The 18,454-nt window shown below is 46.0% G+C and overlaps 1 protein-coding gene across 1 annotated transcript in view; it reads right to left on the bottom strand.

Annotated features, from left to right (window-relative positions):
* Positions 1 to 383: 383 nt before the first annotated feature.
* AGXT2 (alanine--glyoxylate aminotransferase 2) overlaps positions 384 to 18,454 on the bottom strand; it is a 40,404-nt gene continuing 22,333 nt past the window's right edge. Inside the window, exons 10-14 of the mRNA XM_047754000.1 lie at positions 13,388 to 13,520; positions 11,579 to 11,670; positions 9,023 to 9,172; positions 5,192 to 5,290; positions 384 to 1,059 (exon numbers count right to left, since the gene is read on the bottom strand). Of these exons, the coding sequence (XP_047609956.1) occupies positions 952 to 1,059; positions 5,192 to 5,290; positions 9,023 to 9,172; positions 11,579 to 11,670; positions 13,388 to 13,520 (582 nt within the window). The 3' untranslated portion in view covers positions 384 to 951. The remainder of the gene's footprint in view (positions 1,060 to 5,191; positions 5,291 to 9,022; positions 9,173 to 11,578; positions 11,671 to 13,387; positions 13,521 to 18,454) is intronic.

Raw genomic sequence — 18,454 nt, 5'->3', positions numbered from 1 at the left:
GAAACAGAGAAGGCTCTGATGGGAGTTATAGGAAAGGACAGCTATGTACACAGGGTATTTTCTGCATTGTTTCTCAGGATGCTTATGGCTGCAATGATAGAAAACTTAAATCCAAAAGGCTTGTGGGAGTTCCCATCATGGCGCAACAGAAACGAATCCAACCAGGAACCATGAGGTTTCGGGTTTGATCCCTGGCCTCACTCAGTGGGTTAAGGATCCAGCATTTCCGTGAGCTGTGGTGTAGATCACAGACGCGGCTGGGATCTGGCATTGCTGTGGCTGTGGCTGGTGGTTGTAGCTCCAATTAGACCCCTAGCCTGGGAACCTCCATATGCCACTGGTGTGGCCCTAAAAAGACAAAAACAAACAAACAAACAAAAGCCTTGTGCAATGTATTGAGTTTATTATCCCATATAACAAGAAGCCCCAAGGTAAGGTGGCTCCAGGATTGGTTAAATCAGTGGCCCACTGACATCACTAAGGACTCAGCTTCCTTCTATCCTCCAACCTCAGCAAATAAGCTTTGGCCACAATGTGGCTGGCATGGCTGGAACAGTCCCATCCTGATATAGGACTCTTCAGTGCAAGAAAAAGGACATCTCTTCCAGAGATGAAAAGTGAAAGATGAAGAAACTCGCCCTGAAGGCACCTCCATCAAGAGATTCTCCTTCAGGAATCGTGTCACATATCAGGCCTAAAACTGTCACCACAAAGGGGAATCAAACGATCATAAGTAACCTAGACTAATTAGAATCTACTCTCTGAGCTAGGGAGAGACACCCATTCCTAAAGGACGGCTTTCTCAGGATAACAGAGGCTCCGTTAACAAATACGACTGCGAGGCAGTCAACTACTTACAACTAACACCAGTAGTTCTGGAATTTCTCAAATTCACCCTTGAGCCTAAGTGGGAAGTTCTTGAGGCTTGTGATTTTTTTATTTAAAAGGTATTTATTTAGCTCTTCTCTCCATGTGTTGGATTAAGGCCGAACGGAATACTTCCACCGCAAAATCGACTTCTGGTTTAGTGATGCACATCGAGGGTGCAATGCGGAACGTCTGAGGAGACAAAGGAAATACAGCAACAGGGTGTCATAGACTCCAATGCGACTTCAAGGAAATGCCCTGGACTAAGAATCCAACGTTTTCAGGACATTCCTTGTATGGCCCTCAGGGGCTGGTCTCCTCCCTCCCCAGTGCTGTATCCAGGCCATTCACTCTCCAGTCTTTTTATTTTACTTATTTTTTTATTAAAAAAATTTTTTTGGGCTGCGCCCATAGCATGTGGACATTCTTGGGACAGGGACTCAAACCCTCAGCATCAACCCGAGCCACAGCAGTGACAACTCCAGATCCTTAACCCACTGAGCCACCAGGGAACTCCCTCATCCTCTATCCTTGTAAACATTGTAGTATCATCTGCTCTGCCCCTTTTACTTTTTGCCACCTGCTGACCCACTGGTCCTTCCCCCACCACCACGAAGGTCTTAGGCCCCTATCCACACTCCACGTGTGCCATCACCGAGGTTGACTCCGTGTTCCTGTGGGTCCCTCTGTGACCCAATAAACTGGCATCTCAGTTCTGGAACTGCCACCACTCGTGGAACCTGCATCTGTACCCCCTGTGCCTGCTGCACCCAAGACCCATGCCACGAGCCCCCTCTTCACTAGAAAACCTCCAGTTTCTGATTCCCATTGCTCTGCCCTTTTTATGAAACTTTAGTCCCCTCATCCCGCCATTACCTTCAGCTCTGTCACCCCACTTGGCTCTTGGCCTCTCTTTCCTACGAAGCATGGAGCACACGGTGGGTGGATGATGTGAACTTTCCCTTTACCCGCCCCCTCGCCTTGCCAGCATCTCTCCCCTTCTGCTGCTGCACCCACACAGCAAAGCCCCAGCCTGATCGGTCTGTAATTAAACTGCTTTGCTCCAACCTCGAGAGCTGAGAAGTGGTGGAGAAAACCACACCGGGCAGACTGACATGGCCAGAAAAGCAGACCTCTGCTCTGCTGGTGCCCTGAATGGTTGCACCCTTCCGTCACCGTCCTTCCTCTTCTAACTGCCATTCTTCTCCGTCTCCTTGCTCAACCCTGTACCTCTCACTCTGCCTCATTGACCATCTTGCCTCGTGCCTCTCAGACGTTGGGAGGCAAGACCTGTCTATAAACCTGCTCATTCCCACATGGATTCTTTTTTTTTTTTTTTGTCTTTTTGCTATTTCTTTGGGCTGCTCCCACGGCATGTGGAGGTTCCCAGGCTAGGGGTCGAATCGGAGCTGTAGCCACTGGCCTACACCACAGCCACAGCAACGCAGGATCCGAGCCATGTCTGCAACCTACACCACAGCTCACGGCAACGCCGGATCCTTAACCCACTGAGCAAGGGCAGGGATCGACCCCGCAACCTCATGGTTCCTAGTCGGATTCATTAACCACTGCGCCACGACGGGAACTCCCCCACATGGATTCTTTTTTTTTTTTTTTTTTTTTTCTGATTGGAGTACAGTTGATTTCCAAGGTTGTGCCGATTTCTGCTGTACAGCAAAGTGACCCAGTCATGCATATATATACATTCCCCTTCTTATATTATCTTCCCTTATGGTCTATCCCAAGAAACTAGACACAGTTCCCTGGGCTGTAGAGCAGGACCTCATTGCTTATCCATTCTAAATGCAATAGTTGGCATCTACTAACCCCAAACTCCCTGTCCATCCCACTCCCTCCCCTTCCCCCTTGGCAACCACAAGTCCGTTCACCACATCCCCACCTGCCTTCTTGTATTCTTGCCTGAAGGTTCAGAGAACGAGGTGTGTCTACTATTCAACTCCAAATTTGCCACCGGTGCTCTTGGCCCTTGATACCCCCATCAGCTTCCCTCTGGGAAATATCCCTGTGTTCTCTTGCATCCTCGTCTTCTCGGCATCTTCCCCTCAGCCAACGAACAAGCAGGTGGAAAGCTCTCCTAACCCAAATCCAAATCCAAATAAGATTGGGTTGACACTTCTGGTCCTGTCCAGCTACAGGACAAACGCTATCCTGCCTTTTATCAAACTTACTAAAAAGACTGGTCGATGCTATTGGCCATTTGTTTTCACTCTGCCCTCCCTCAGTCTGGTTTCCAACCCATCAACCTTCTGGCTCCACTCTGGCTAACGCTGCCAGTCACCTGTGAAGTGCACCACCCAGCCCTTCGCCTTCCTGGCCGTTTTGGCTACACTTGGCACTTCGGCCCCTGCCCCTTCCAGCACCTTCCACTCTCTTGCTTCCCTGACTCCACACTCTCCTTGAACCTCTCCGCTCTGCTTTTGTCTCCACCTGGGTACTTCTTATTCCATCTTTCCTTTAAATGTTGGTGTGACCCAGATGTTTATCCTCATCTTGCTGGACTTCCCACTGGACTCCATCCCAGGAGATTTCCTCCTCTCATCACTTCCGTGCCGATGACCCCCAAAGAGTGGTCCTCACCTTAGTCCTTTCCTCTGAGCTGCGGACTTGTCTATAGAAAAAGGGAGCAAGTTCAAAGCTGAACTCATCCTCGAACTCCCTGTACCAAGTTAGACACAAGGGTTTCATTCTTCACTCTCCCTCTTCTTTCATACCCAAGTTCCCTGCATTTCACTTCCAGATTGTCCTTCCAGCGTCTCCTCTATCCCTACTGCAGCTGTTCAAGTTCAAACAGCATCATCAGCCCCCATCTGGGCTCCTTGACTCTAGTCTTGTCCCCTCAGGTTCACCCTCCTCAGAGGACAGAGTCGGGAAACAGAGTGCCTGAATTTAGATCCTGGATCTGCTTGCCACTTACTAGCTGTGTGATGTGGGCAATTACTTAACCTCTCCGTTCCTCTTTTCCTTCATCTATAAAATAAGGACAATCATAGTACTTATTTCATAGGCTTGTTGAGAGCATTACATGAATCAATACATGGAAAGTGTGTGTCTGACAAGTGGGAAGTCTTCTCGCCATTACGAAGCACTGCCTTGAGTCTCCAGCTCCAGCCGTGCTGGTAGCTCTTTGCACGCTGCCATGTTTCTACCTATGCCTTGAGTGTTTATCTCATTCTTTAAGGCTCAGCTTAGCCAGGAAGGCTGGCTTAGGAGTCTTTTCTCTTTCCTCCTATACCACCCCTTTTATAGCTATCAATGCGCTTACTATAGTGTGTCATAATTTTCTGTTTATGTTTTTCTCCTCTGCCGGCTCCATAGAAGAAGGAACGTATCTTTATCATCACAGCTCCAGTATCCAGCATAGCAACGGCTACCTAGCACTTAAGTGTGTGCTGGGTAACTAAGGTAACTAAGCGAGTAAACAGTGAATTGGTTTATGTCTTTACAAGTTGTCCATCTTAGGATTTTTCCATCATTAAATTACTCTGTTTGATTCATACAGAACAACATCTGGACCAGGACTAGGAAAAAACTCACTGAGCATTTCCCAGCAAAAGTGATCAATCTGGTTTTGTTTGCTATGTTTTTTTTTTCTTTCCAGTTTGGGTTATTTTACATTTTATTTTATTTTATTTGTATTATTGAAGTATAGCTGATTTGCAAAGGGCAGGGACACCCCAGGTCCCAACTGCGGGGCTGCACTTGGCTTTCCCAGGAAGGGGACGGGGAAGGGCTTGGTCTCTGCCTCTCCCAGCCTGAGGGCGAAGAGCACCCGGCGTGGCTGATTTTGAGTTCTGCGTTAGGGACCCAGTCAGGGTGGTCTCCCACCTCTCCTGCAGGGTCACCTGGGCCTGCCAGCACTGTGACGTTGCTCTTGGCTACAGCGGCCCCTGAGGCTTAGCAGGCTTGGGGTTCACAGAGTCAGAGCCCAGGGCTGGGTTAAAAATGACGAGGCTTGTTCTTCCAGGGATTAGAACTAATTCAAACATGAGACGCACTATTTATGTATAACTTATAATACAATGTGACCTATCCTGTAAGTCTGCTGGTTTTTCTGCACGGCTGGTTACTGCCTTGTTGGGCTGTGCTCTCTATCTGTTCCAGAACCTTGGTAACCAAGCCATTTAACACAGCGCCCTCTAGTGGCCCAAGGGCTTCACTGTCCCTTTGTTTTGAAATCTGAGCACTAAGGCTAGAGGAAATTGAACTGGGTCCTCAAACATAGACATGAAGAAAAGGGACCAGCATTGGGACATCAAGGTGATGCCTACCTAAACTGATAGGTAAATACCAGCCTTTTTCTTACCTGAGAAAAAATGCCACCTCTGCCAATCAGCAGCCCCATGCATTTGCAGTCCTGATGGATTTGATTTACTTCCTCACGGGGAAGAGGCTGGCGGCTTGTCTGTAAATACATTTAAAAAATATATTATATCTGGTGTTTGAATAATTAAAGACATTATTCCCTAGAGAGGTAAAAAGCAACTCAAGCAATCAATGCTCTTCTCTTTCTCTCAATCGCTCTCCCCTTAAAATTAAATAAAGCCATTAATTACTGGATCGGATGTCTTTTTTAAGGGCTGCACCTGCGGTATATAGAAGTTCCCAGGCTAGGGGCTGAATCAGAGCTATAGCTGCTGGCCTACACCACAGCCACAGCCACAGAAACACTGGATATGAGCTGAGTCTGAGACCCACACCACAGCTCATGGCAACACCAGATCCATGACCCGCAGAGCGAGGCCAGGGGTTGAACCTGCATCCTCATGGATACTACTTGGGTTTGTTACTGCTGAGCCACTAGGAATGCCTGGATCAGATTTCTCTGGAGAATATGTTATTAAAAATATTTATTTTTTATCCCAATTCATCCCAAATTCCCAAAGGCAAGATGAAGCTGAATGTAGAATGCCAGTGAATCTTGGCTCTGCAGATATTACCCCTGGGAGCTTGGTCCTTTCATAGCTGTATTTGGAGTCGACTTTGTGCAGAAATTGTCCTCTTCACATAAAGGGCTCACTTCAAAGTCCAGGAAAAGGCTCAGAACGAATGGCTAGGCTTTCCCTGGGCTGCAGCACAGCCTGGGCAGCTGCGGTGGGGCTATTTGTTCCCATCTCCTCTGCTTGTGGAATTTTCTTTTCTTCACCCATGACTTAATCCTCTTAGGTCAGGAAAGGCAAGCGCTTCTGGGGCCAAGAGGCTGATCAGGTCACCAGGCATCTGAAGGTGGTCTCTACCTGTGGGCCCAGACATGCCAGTACCCCTTTGATGATACTGAGCTGGGGACTTCCCAGTCTGTGGGCACAAATGTTCCCGCTAATAGTCATTTCAAGTCCGACTGTGTGTCTACATTACCTGGATGCCTTTTCCAACCACAGATATTTAGGTCTCAGGCCAGGCCTATCCAATTAGAATCTCTGGGCAGGGTTTAGGCATCCATATTTGTACAGCGCTCTTCAAGTGAGTGGGCTGAGCACCGAGTGCCCTCACCCTTGCTGGTCTCTATTCTGTGGCACAGCCCTTGTGGGCATCAGCCCTGGGTCTGGCTCGGCTTTCAAATGCATAAGGCATGATCCCAGCTTGTGACTTCTTTTTTTTTTTTTTACCCCTTTCAAAAGGCCATAGCTGAGGCTTATGGAAGTTCTCAGGCTAGGGGCTGAATCAGAGCTGCTGCTGCCAGCCTATGTCACGGCCACAGCAACATGGGATCTGAGCTCCATCTGCAACCTACACCACAGCTCATGGCCACGCCGGATCCTTAACCCACTGAGTGAAGCTGGGGAGTTGGGTTCTTAACCTGCTGAGCCACAAGGGGAACTCCCACCATGACAGTTCTGATGAGCATCTCTGTTTATATGCCACAGGGAAGTTGACTTTGGATCAGTGGGAAGGGACGAACCCCTCCTCTCTTGCTGGGTTTTTCCGGGTGGAGCCTGGAGGAGTCCAGACACCGTTAAGGGAGCTCTGGGCAGGGGCTCGGATGGACTCTTCTGAGCCTTAAAACAGCCCCTGACAGGGCCCCAAATTGAAGATAAGTATGTTATGGCTGTGAGCCTGGGGCCTTGCTCACAGCCATATTACTCTTATTTTCCTGTTGTTTTCCTTTAGCTTTCAAAACTTGTTTAAACATTTCAGCTTTATACTGGCTCTTCTGTGTGGTATTAATGGGAGAGCCTTATATCCAGGGGCTGGTCTGAATATTGAAAGAATTGAGCATCAATCCTTCTAAACTAGGGGGTGTGATGAGATCAAACAGGGTTACCCCAGGGACAGCGAGGTCCCTATGGACAAGAGTGAGGGTGAAGGGGCTGGTCTGCCCAGTCCTTCCTGCTCCAAGATTCCCTGATGTCACTCCCTTCAGAGAATCTGGCTTGGATTTTATGGAAGACTGGGACAACTTCCTTCTGTCCTGGACCTGAGGGGCCGCAGGAGAAACAGTGGGAAAGATTTGCGAGATATGGCAAAGAAAGAATCAACAGCACCTGACATTAGAAATAAGGAGAGAGAAGGAGTCACAGGTTATTTTGTGCTTTTGAGGCTGGGGAACTGGGTGAACAGAGGGGAGTGAAAAACAGGGAACTTGGGAAGAATCACTGGCTTAAGAGGAAATGCTAGATTCTACTGTCATATTGAGTTTGAAGTCACAGTGGCGACATCATCAGAAAATCACCTTCCTCCCTCGGTACGTGGGAGACAAATCCATTCACACGCAGATAAATACAACCCTCTAGATCCCATTTGCAGCAACATGGATGGAACTAGAGATTCTCATACTAAGTGAAGTGTCAGAAAGAGAAAGACAAATACCATATGATTTCCCTCATATCTGGAATCTAATATATGGCACAAATGAACCTTTCCACAAAAAAGAAAAATCAGGGACGTAGAGAACAGACTTGTGGTTGCCAAGAGGAAAGGGGTGGGAGTGGGGTGGACTGGGAATCTGGGATTAACAGATGGAAACTATTGCCTTTGGAATGGATAAGCAATGGGATCCTGCTATATAGCACTGGGAAGTATATCTAGTCACTTGTGATGAAGCATGATAATGTGAGAAAAAGAATGTATGTGTGTGTGTGTGTGTGTGTGTGTGTGACTGGGTCACCTTGCTGTGCAGTAGAAAATTGACAGAATACTATAAACCAGCTATAATGGGAAAAATAAAAATCATTATAGAAAAAAAAAAACAAAACACCCCAAAGATTTTTTTTTTTCCTTTTCTAGGGCCACTTCCCACAGCATACGGAGGTTCCCAGGCTAGGGGTCTAATTGGAGCTGTAGACCTGGCCTACACCACAGCCATAGCAACACTGGATCCGAGCCACATCTGTGACCTACACCACAGCTCACGGCAACGCCGGATCCTTAACCCATTCAGCAAGGCTGGGGATTGAACCCACAACCTCATGGTTCATAGTTGGATTCGGCAACCACTGCGCCACTACGGGAACTCCAAAAAAACCCATAGATCTTTAACATCCTCGCCCCAAACCATCACCACAACCTGGCCCTTCTCTCTTACTTCCACTAGCTCCCAGGGCCCTCTGCCCTTCCTCCAATAATTTGCTCCCTTTCTTATATTTCTTTCTTTCTCCTTTCCTTTTCCTTCTTTCTTTCCTTCCTTCAACAGTTGCACCTGTGGCATATGGATGTTCCCAGGCTTGGGGTCAAATTGGAGCTGAGGCAGCCTACACCACAGTCACCGCCACGCCAGATCTGAGCCTCATCTGCGATCTACACTGCAGCTTGTGGCCACACTGGCTTCTTAACCCACTGAGTGGGGCCAGGGATGGGACCCACCTCCTCTTGGCTACTAGTCAGGTTCTTAACCTGCTGAACCACAACGGGAACTCCCTTTATATTTCCAATTCAAAATATTCAGTCCTCACCAATGCTCTTTGCCAAGCCTGGCAAAAATAATACCAGCCCCCTTTTCCAAAAGGTCTTCCTCACTCTCCCGGAACTCTTGACAACTCGCTAGCATTCTGTGGATACTCGACCCTCTTTGCTCATCGATAATCCACCTTTGCTGAGTCTTGCAGTCCCTGTGTGCTCTCTCGCTAAGAACCAGGCAAGTGAGCTTGCAGCCGCCGCGTGCCACCGTAAGCTGCAGAGAGTGCGGCAGGTCAGAACCTACCTTATCCTTCACCATCTCTATTCCTATCATGAGGCCTTTGCCTCGGACATCTCCAACAATGTCGAATTCATCCCGCAGTTTAGCCAACTTCAGTAACAAGTAGGTGCCCACTTCTTGGCTGTTCTCTTGTAGGTTTTCATCTTGAATCACCTGTTGAGAGAAAGCCCCCAGGAACCTTGCACTTAAAATGTTTTAAAACTGAGAAACATGGAGAAATAAATGTACGGGATCCTCTTTACAAAAATTTGACCAGACAAATGGAACTCAACGTCTGGTGTGGCCTCTATGTATGGGGCATGTATGGACGACAGGAAGGTTTGCCGTAAGGAGAAAAAAGTTTTGGTAGAGGGGATGCTTCCCCCTTCCCTTCCTCATTTTTAGGGGTGGGGAAAAATTTAGGAAAAAATAAAAGAGATATCACCATGTGGAGCTCTGTGTGGGAAAAATTTAGGAAAAAATAAAAGAGATATCACCATGTGGAGCTCTGTGTGGGCCCAGAGTCAGGGAACATGAACATACAAAAAGATTTTTACCTACTTCTGGAGCTCCTGTTGTGGTGCAGCAGAAAGGAATCCGACTAGGAACCACGAGGTTGAGGGTTCGATCCCTGGCTTTGCTCAGTGGGTTAAGGATCTGGCGTTACTGTGGCTGTGGTGTAGGCCAGTGGCTGTAGCTCTGAATTGACCCCTAGCCTGGGAACCTCCATAGGCTTTGGGTGCAGCCCTAAATAGCACTTTTTACCCACTTCCGCTCAGAGCAGAGAGCTGTGATTAGTGACAAGATACAAGCAGTATAGTACATTTATAATCAGCTGGTAATAACTGCAGGACTCCAGGCAGAACGTTATGTTTTTAAGACCTGTTTACCTAAATCCTATCATCTCAATTAGTCCAGGTGACACAGTGCTTAAAAAATAAGTTGGCAAGGTCAACAGAATGAAATAAATGACATATCCCTTTCCTTACTTTCTCATTTCAAGATGTAATCCTATTTGAAGATGCTTATTTAATTATCAAGGACAGCTTCTCTTTATTTATTTTTCTATAAAAATACTTTTAAATTAATTTTTTTTTTTTAGCTTTTTTTAGGGCCACACTTGCGGCATATGGAGGTTTCCAGGCTAGGGGTTGAATCGGATCTGCAGCTGCCAGCCTAGGCCACAGCCACAGCAACACAAGATCCAAGCCACGTCTGCGACCTATACCCAGCTCATAGCAACACCAGATCCTTAACCCACTGATCAAGGCCAGGGATCGAACCCAGGTCCCATGGATACTAGTCAGATTTATTACCGCTAAGCCTGCATGAGAACTCCCTAACTTTAATTTTTTGAGTAGGCGGATCATGTGCCTCATTCAAATATCAGAAAGTACAGAAGTGTAGAGTAGAATGAGCATCTCTGACCCCTGCTCCCCAGCTACCAAGTTTCCCCACAAATAACTACTGTTACTGATCTCTTGGACATTCTTCCAGAAATATGTTACCCTTATTTAAGCAAATGCTATTATACACATTAGCAAGGGCTGAAAATTTTTTCTCCACAGACGAGACCCCAGGCAAAAATCAAGGGACTGGGGTGAACAACAGCTGAATCACCCAGTTGGAACTGCAAAGAACTTGCTTTGTGGTCTTTTAATTTATGACAGTACGACGGAAGTAAGGAAGAATATACAAGACAGGACCCAAATTAAACTGACATCACTGATAGCCATGGGTAACTATCCATAAAATATCATCACTCAAATAACAAAGGAGGGAGTTCCCATCGTGGCACAGTAGAAATGAATCTGACTAGGAATCATGAGGCTGCAGGTTTGATCCTTGACAGAGCTCAGTGGGTTAAGGATCTGGCATTGCCATGAGCTGTGGTGTAGGTCGCAGAAGTGGCTCGGATCTGTTGTTGCTACGGCTGTGGTGTAAGCCGGCAAATGTAGCTCTGATGGGACCCCCTAGCCTGGGAACCTCCATATGCTGCAGGTGTGGCCCTAAAAATAAAAAAAACAAAAATCGAAAAATCCCCCAAATAACAAAGGAATTTCAGTGGCTAGAGGAATTCTGATGTTTTCCATGAGTGTGAGGTCTATTTTATATTATTTCATACCAAATACATTAAGCACTCACAGTAAATCTTAAAAAAGGAGGAGGGGCAGAATAATAATTGGAGATCTAACTTAAATTCATGGACTAGTAATTAACTCTTCACTTTAATTATGTAATATGATCAACTTCTGTTAATGGGCATATGGTTGTTTTTCTTTCTTTTTTTAGGACCACACCCGAGGCATACGGAGGTTCCCAGGCTAGGGGTCAAATTGGAGCTGAAGCTGCCAGCCACAGCCACAGCAACATGGGATCTGAGCCACATCTTCGACCTACACCACAGCTCACGGCAATGCTGGATCCTTAACCCACTGAGTGATGCCAGGGATCAAACCCGAGTCCTTAGGGATACTAATCAGATTCTTTTCCACTGTGCTGTGATGGGAACTCCCTCAAATAGTTTTGAAATGGCTGTTCTATGAGATGAGTGAGGTTGACACGGCTGTTGGAATGTACCTCAAGCACTGCTGATCCAATGGCACAGGCCACGGGGTTCCCCCCGAAGGTGTTGAAGTGAAACAGGCATTTGGCCAAAGACTCGGCAATCTCTAGGGGAGAAAATAAAAGGTGGGTAAAGAGTAAGACATTCCCATCTATAATCTCCCATCATGGCGTTGGGACTATATTTATTTTCCTGTTGTGTATGTATGCATATTTCATGGCAGCCAATTCATTCTTCACTCATCAGACAGTGGATGTTATGGATGGAATTGTTTATCCCCCACCCTCCATTCATATATTGAAGCCCTAACCCCTAATGTGACAGTAATTGGAGGTAGGGCCATTAGGGAGAGAATTAGGGTTAAATAAGGTCATAAGGGTGGGGCCCTAAGCCAATAGGATTGGTGTCATAAGAAGCAGAGACACCAGAGCCCTCTCTGACTGCAGAATAGGACATGTAAGGACATGAAAGCGATTGTTTGCAAGAAAGATTTCACCAAACCCCAACTCTGCAGGCATCTTGATCTTGGACTTCAACCTCTGGAACTGTGAGAAAATAAATGTCTGTGTTTAAGTCACCCAGCCTGTGTTATCTTGCTATGGTAGCCTCAGCTGATGAATGCAGTGGATGAGGAAAAATTCCTTATTTACTCAATGAGAAGTTTAATAATAAAATCTCTAATGTGTTGTGTGAATTGAAAAGTACTTTAAAACTTGATTTATGGGAACATACATAAAACTTTCAGTAGCTAAACGTTTTTTCTGTTTCCCATATCAAGGATTTAGTAACACAGTTTCCAGATTGTTTCAGGGTGAATATATGTTCTGTTCATTATACTTCGCTGTCTAGATCCATGTTTTATTGCCTTTATTCATTTAGCAGAAACAGTGAGCTATCATAAGACATTTAATTACCTGTTGGAGCCTCCTGAGTGTGCTTACTATTGGTGGGAAAAACAAGTGAAATAATTTTAAGATTTTCAACAATACATAGTTCATAAAATTATTTTCTGTAAAACCTCACTAAAATGGGAAATACATTTTACAGAATGTACAATACAATCTCACTTAGCTACTTCGTTGATGAACAACAGAGAAAACTGTCACTCTGGACCTTGAGTCTATAGCTTATTGCTGTGACAAGACCAGGTCAGAATCTCCTTCAAGAATATGCTTCCCAGCGTTCCCATTGTGGTGCAGTGGTAATGATTCTGACTGGTATCCATGAGGATTCAGGTTCAACCCCTGGCCTTGCTCAGTGTGTCAAGGATCCAGGGTTGCTGTGAGCTGTGGTGTAGGTCGCAGATGTGGCTCGGATCTGGGGTGGCTGTGGCTGTGGTATAGGCCAGAAGCTGTAGCTCTGATTTGACCCCTCGCCCTGGAACTTCCATATGTTGCTAGTGCATCCCTGAAAAAAAGAAAAGATAAAAAGAAAAAAAAAAGAATATGCTTCCCTTGAAACTTCAGGGCTGGGTTCAGGTTGGTTAACAAGGATCTCTTATGTTGGTCTGTGGTGCCACAGTTGCCTAGACATTGTCAGTGTGGTGGAGCTCTGCATTTCATTTTGGGGCTGGGAGTGTTAGCCTTCCTTACAGCAAGACCGAAAGGAAAAAAAAAAAAAAAAAAACGGAGAGAGAGAGATTGGTTTTCTTTCATCTATTCCACACTCTGGTAGACAGAACTGTTTTCCTTTTTCCTTGCTTGGGAAATGCATGAGGAGTTCCCATTAAGGTCTCCAGTCCACACAAGTTCCAATACATATGTTTTCTACCATTGCTGACGCAAGAGACCCAGAAGTCGACCCATGCTGCCCACCGTTCCTACCTGGAGATGTCACAACTGCCGCCATGGGAAAGCCATTCCCAATCCCCTTAGCCATGGTGACAATATCTGGCAGGACGTCATGGGTTTGGAAGCCCCAGAAGTGAGAACCCAACCTTCCAAATCCTGTCTGCACCTGATGGAAACAAACCCCAAGTCATTGGAAATCTTTTAAGGAAATTTGGTTTTCCTGACCCTCCCGTTTCTTCTCTTTCCTCCTCTTCCATCTCCTCAACATCACCCTCATCACCATCTTGGGACTATTACAGACAAGGCACTGAATCTGTGCCTGAGCTTTTAGGCACCAAAAGCCATTTACTACTAACATTGTGTGACTCTAGACATGTTTCTTTCTTTCTTTCTTTTTTTTTTTTTTTGGCTTTTTGTCTTTTTGCCATTTCTTGGGCTGCTTCTGCTACATATGGAGGTTCCCAGGCTAGGGGTCGAATCAGATCTGTAGCCGTCAGCCTACGCCAGAGCCACAGCAACATGGGATCCGAGCCACGTCTGCGCCCTACACCACAGCTCACAGCAATGCCGGATTCTTAACCCGCTGAGCAAGGCCACGGATCGAACCCGCAACCTCATGGTTCCTAGTCAGATTCGTTAACCACTGAGCCACGACGGGAACTCCTAGACATGTTTCTTAAGTCCTGTGTACCTATGTTAACTCTGTTGAGCAGAAACTCTGCAGTGATACATCACAGGGCTGCCGGGGGAGGGGGGGGGTCACGTACTTAATGCCTGTGCAAAAGACCATGATGATTAGCAATCCTTAATAAGGCTGATCCTTATACAACTACAGGGGTGATAAATTCATTGAAAATAAATAAATAAATAAATAAATAAATAAATAAATAAATAAATAAAAATTATTACCAAAAAAAAAGGCTCTCCTGTGTGTAAGGTGGCAGGGGAAGGGGAGAGGCTGTGTCTGTCCAGGGTGGATGAAGCAGGAGTTACAATGATGCAACTCTGCCCAGATAGGCTGGTCATCCTCTTTCCCTGTGGTCTCCTTTTCTTCCTGTGAATTAGTCATGAGGGGAACCTGGCTAAACCACATTAACTCAGGGTGGAACTGTGTTGACCTTCATTGTTTTGTGCATGCTATTTGCTCTTTCTAGAAGACCTGCTCCCTGCTTCTTCCTCTCATTAATGCCTCTTGTCTTTCAAAACACAGCTTCCTTGGAGTTCCTGTCGTGGCGCAGTGGTTAACGAATCCAACTAGGAACCATGAGGTTACAGGTTCCATCCCTGGCCTTGCTCAGTGGGTTAAGGATCCAGCATTGCCGTGAGCTGTGGTGTAGGTCGCAGACGTGGCTTGGATCCTGAGTTGCTGTGGCTGTAGTGTAGGCTGGCGGCTACAGCTCCGATTAGACCCCTAGCCTGGGAACCTCCATATGGCATGGGAGTGGCCCAAGAAATGGTAAAAAAGACAAAAAAAAAACCAAAAAACCCACACACAAAAAAACCCCCCCAAAAATACATCTTCCTCATTACCTAGGCCAGGAAGCTTGGCTTGAGCCCATTACGGCCCCTACTCAAGGCACTAGGCTGCCATCGGAACCTCTCACCTCGCACTATTATCACCAGCCTTCATGTCTAATAACAGAGAGGGTGTCTTATTTTTCTCTTTACCCACAATAGCTAGCACAGTCTGATCAAAATAGACAGTGTTCAGAGAATGAATAAAGAAGCGGTAAAAGCGCCTATGTGAATAAAGCCACGCAAACATTTCCATGTAAATTTCCGCCAGAGTCTTTTTGGTGATGGTCCCAGCCTCTTGGTCTGTCTGTCTTGATCCCTCTATACCTGCCTGCATTTCAGGTTAGGGATAGAGGTACGGGTACTTGAAGCTGATTCTGAAATGCACTTCAGAGAGCAAGGGTCCATGGAGTTCTTGTCCTGGCTCAGTGGTAACAAACCCAACTAGTATCCATGAAGATGTAGGGTGGATCCCTGGCTTCACTCAGTGGGTTAAGGATCTGTCATTGCTGTGAGCTGTGGTGTAGGCCGGCAGCTGCAGTTCTGATTTGACCCCTAGCCTGGGAACTTCCATATGCTTCAGGTATGGCCCTAAAAAGACCAAAAAAAAAAAAAAAAAGGGAGAGAGAGCTAGTGAGAGAGAAATGTTCCTGCCCTGCTCTCTCCAAGGTGCTGCCACCAAGATGGATTTCTGGGTCACAGTTAGATAAGAGTGAACAAGGCAGGAAAAGGCTTAGACTTGGGAGTCAGACAGCACTGGGAGCGAATCCTGGGTCTCTCTCACTTCCTAGTTATGGGCCTCTGGACAAGCTGATGGATTTGACCAAGTGAAATAAGGTAGGAAGAGCTCATGGGAAATCCATCCATTTTGTCTTCCTTCTCATCTTCATTTTTCACTTCATCTATCGAAGTTCAATAAATGGTGGAAATTGAGATTGTTTGGACAACACATGAAGTCGTGGAGAACAATGAACCATGTTTAGCCACCTAGGAAGTATCAGTCTCACAGAATCTTTCAGTCCAACAGAGGTGACTCATTCTAAAGTTCAGAAACTCAAACTCAGTTCAGAGCACATCCTTGTTGAGAGAAGCAGGCTGGGTCTACCACAATGAGAGTGGATGGGAGCTATGGGCACACGTGCCCTGCCTAAAAGCAGTCAATTTCAAATTTAGACCCAGCCCATGCCAGCCCAGCAAGGACTGACTGCCCAATTTGGCCCCAGCAGTGGCCAAATTTATTTTAGATTCCAAATTCCTCACTTTAAAGAAGAGTTCTAGGAGTTCCTGCTGTTGGCAAAGTGGATTAAGGATCCAGTGTTGCTGCCACTATGGCCATTGCAGCTAGATCCTTGGCCTGGTGGCTTCCATATGCTATAGGTGTGGCTAAAAAAAAAAAAAAAAAATCACTGGGTACCAGCACTGGCCCTGCCCTCAGCCATCTTCTGCTCCTTCCATTTCTGTGTTCCTTTTTCTTATCTTTTTTTTTTGTTTTCCATAGCCATTGCAGGACTATGCTATTGCTTTCTATATTGCAGGTTTTCCCAGTGGTTGGTGTGGCCCTGGAGTCTGGCTGTGCGCTTCTTTGAGCTCTGTCCCTACTAACTGCATGATTTTGACAGGCGAATTAACCCTCCTAGACTTAAATTCACTCATTTGTAAAACGGGCATAATTACAATGAGGCACACCTTATAGAATTGCTATGAGCATTAACCAAGTTCACACATACAAAGCACGACAGTGCCTGACACCTAGTCAGGGTTCAGGAAGTTCTGGCTATTCTTATCTTTACCGAGTCATTAGGACAGTGCTTCTGAAAGTCACCCTGTGTTGGTTTCCGATTAGGTTGTTGAAAATAATAAAACACAAAGCATAGGAAATCCTGAAATCCATTATTTTCTTTGAATTTAATCTCCTTTCCCTTGGATTAACCCCATGGCGGCAGCTTCACGGTGGCTGATTCCAAAGGTTAAAGTTTGCTCTCTTCACTAATGTAGCTAATGGTAAACTCACTGAATAGGCTTTTCTTCTTCTTTTTAAATAGCAAATTAACTTTCTTCAGGACTTTGGTTCATATTCCCTAAACTTGCAGGGCGGAAAAAAAAAAAAAAGGCGGGGGTGGGGGGATGGACAGGGCAGGAGGACCTGGCCCAGGCTTCCATGTGCAGGGCACTGGGGGTCTTCCTGGGGACCACAGAGACCTGGCTGTACGAGAAACTTGCAAAGAACTCTGCTGAGGGAGCAGCCCAATGTCTGTTTTAGTTGAGGAAAAGTGTTCAGGCAAAGATGGCCAGACTGCACCAGGTGTGATTCATACCCGTTCTCCACCTGTTTTCAGTGGTCACGCCACGTAGTCATAGAACCATGATGGGTCACCCGGAAACCAGATGGGAGCCCTTCGGAGGCCCTGCTGGTTGCTCTCTCACCTTTTGCTCTCCATGGCCATTCTCCGAGGCAAAAGGCTGCTTTCTTTGATACGCCCCAATAGGAGGTGTGATTATAAGGTGAATTAGCCCCTTTAGGAAAGACCTAGACTAGAACTCACAGAGCCAGTGAATTTTATTCCCTTCAAAGCATCCCCATAGAGGTACAGTATGTTTATTCCAACAATGTTGTCCTAACTCGAACTCTTTTATTTTTTTTAATTTAATTATTTAATTCACTAATCATTTTCTTTTTAGGGCTGCACCTGTAGCATATGGAAGTTCCCAGGCTAGGGGTCGAATCGGAGCTACAGCTGCTGGCTTACGCCACAGCCACAGCAATGTCAGGTCTGAGCGTCGTCTGAGACCTACACCACAGCTTGCAGTAATGCTGGATCCATTACCACTAAACAAAGCCAGGGATTGTACCCACATTCTTGTGGACACTATGTCAGGTTCTTAACCTGCTGAGCTACTATGGGAACTTCACAAGCTCTTATAGAAAAAAATTTTTTTGAAACTAGTTTTTGAAAATCTATGATGGTGGCCCTCTTCTAACTTAGAGGTTGGACTTTTTAAAAACTATGATTTCCAAACAAGTTACTAAGGTTGGATAAATGCTTCCAGGCTGGTGAATACTATTTTGGCAAAAATGAAAATGAAAACTTGGTTATGACATTGAACTAAATTGAATCCCTGATGCAATCCCTAGATGGGAATTTAAGAAGATGTTGGGGGAGTTCCCGTCACGGTGCAGAAACGGATCTGACTAGTATCCATGAAGATGAAGGTTAGATCCCTGGCCTTGCTCAGTGGGTTAAGGATCCGGCGTTGCCATGAGCTGCGGTGTAGGTCGCAGATGAGGCTCAGATTATGTGTTGCTGTGGCTCTGGTGTAGGCCAGTGGCTACAGTTCCAATTTAACCCCTAGCCTGGGACCCTCCATATGCCGTGGGTGCAGCCCTTAAAAAAAAAAAAAAGAAAAGAAAAAGTAAAAAAAGGATGTTGGGTGAATGGCAGCATCCCCTGTGCCTGTTAGCAACTCATTGGAGAGATTTCAATTTAGTGTTTAATTTCTGTTGTATCTGTTTAGATGGACCAACTAATCCACTAATGAACTAACCAGGCAACTAGTCAAAGCTTCATTAACTTATACCCACGTCCT

This window comes from Phacochoerus africanus, chromosome 1, assembly GCF_016906955.1.
Source record: "Phacochoerus africanus isolate WHEZ1 chromosome 1, ROS_Pafr_v1, whole genome shotgun sequence".
In the NCBI taxonomy this organism is placed as follows: Eukaryota; Metazoa; Chordata; class Mammalia; order Artiodactyla; family Suidae; genus Phacochoerus; species Phacochoerus africanus.
This window is presented reverse-complemented; position numbering and strand designations above follow the sequence as displayed.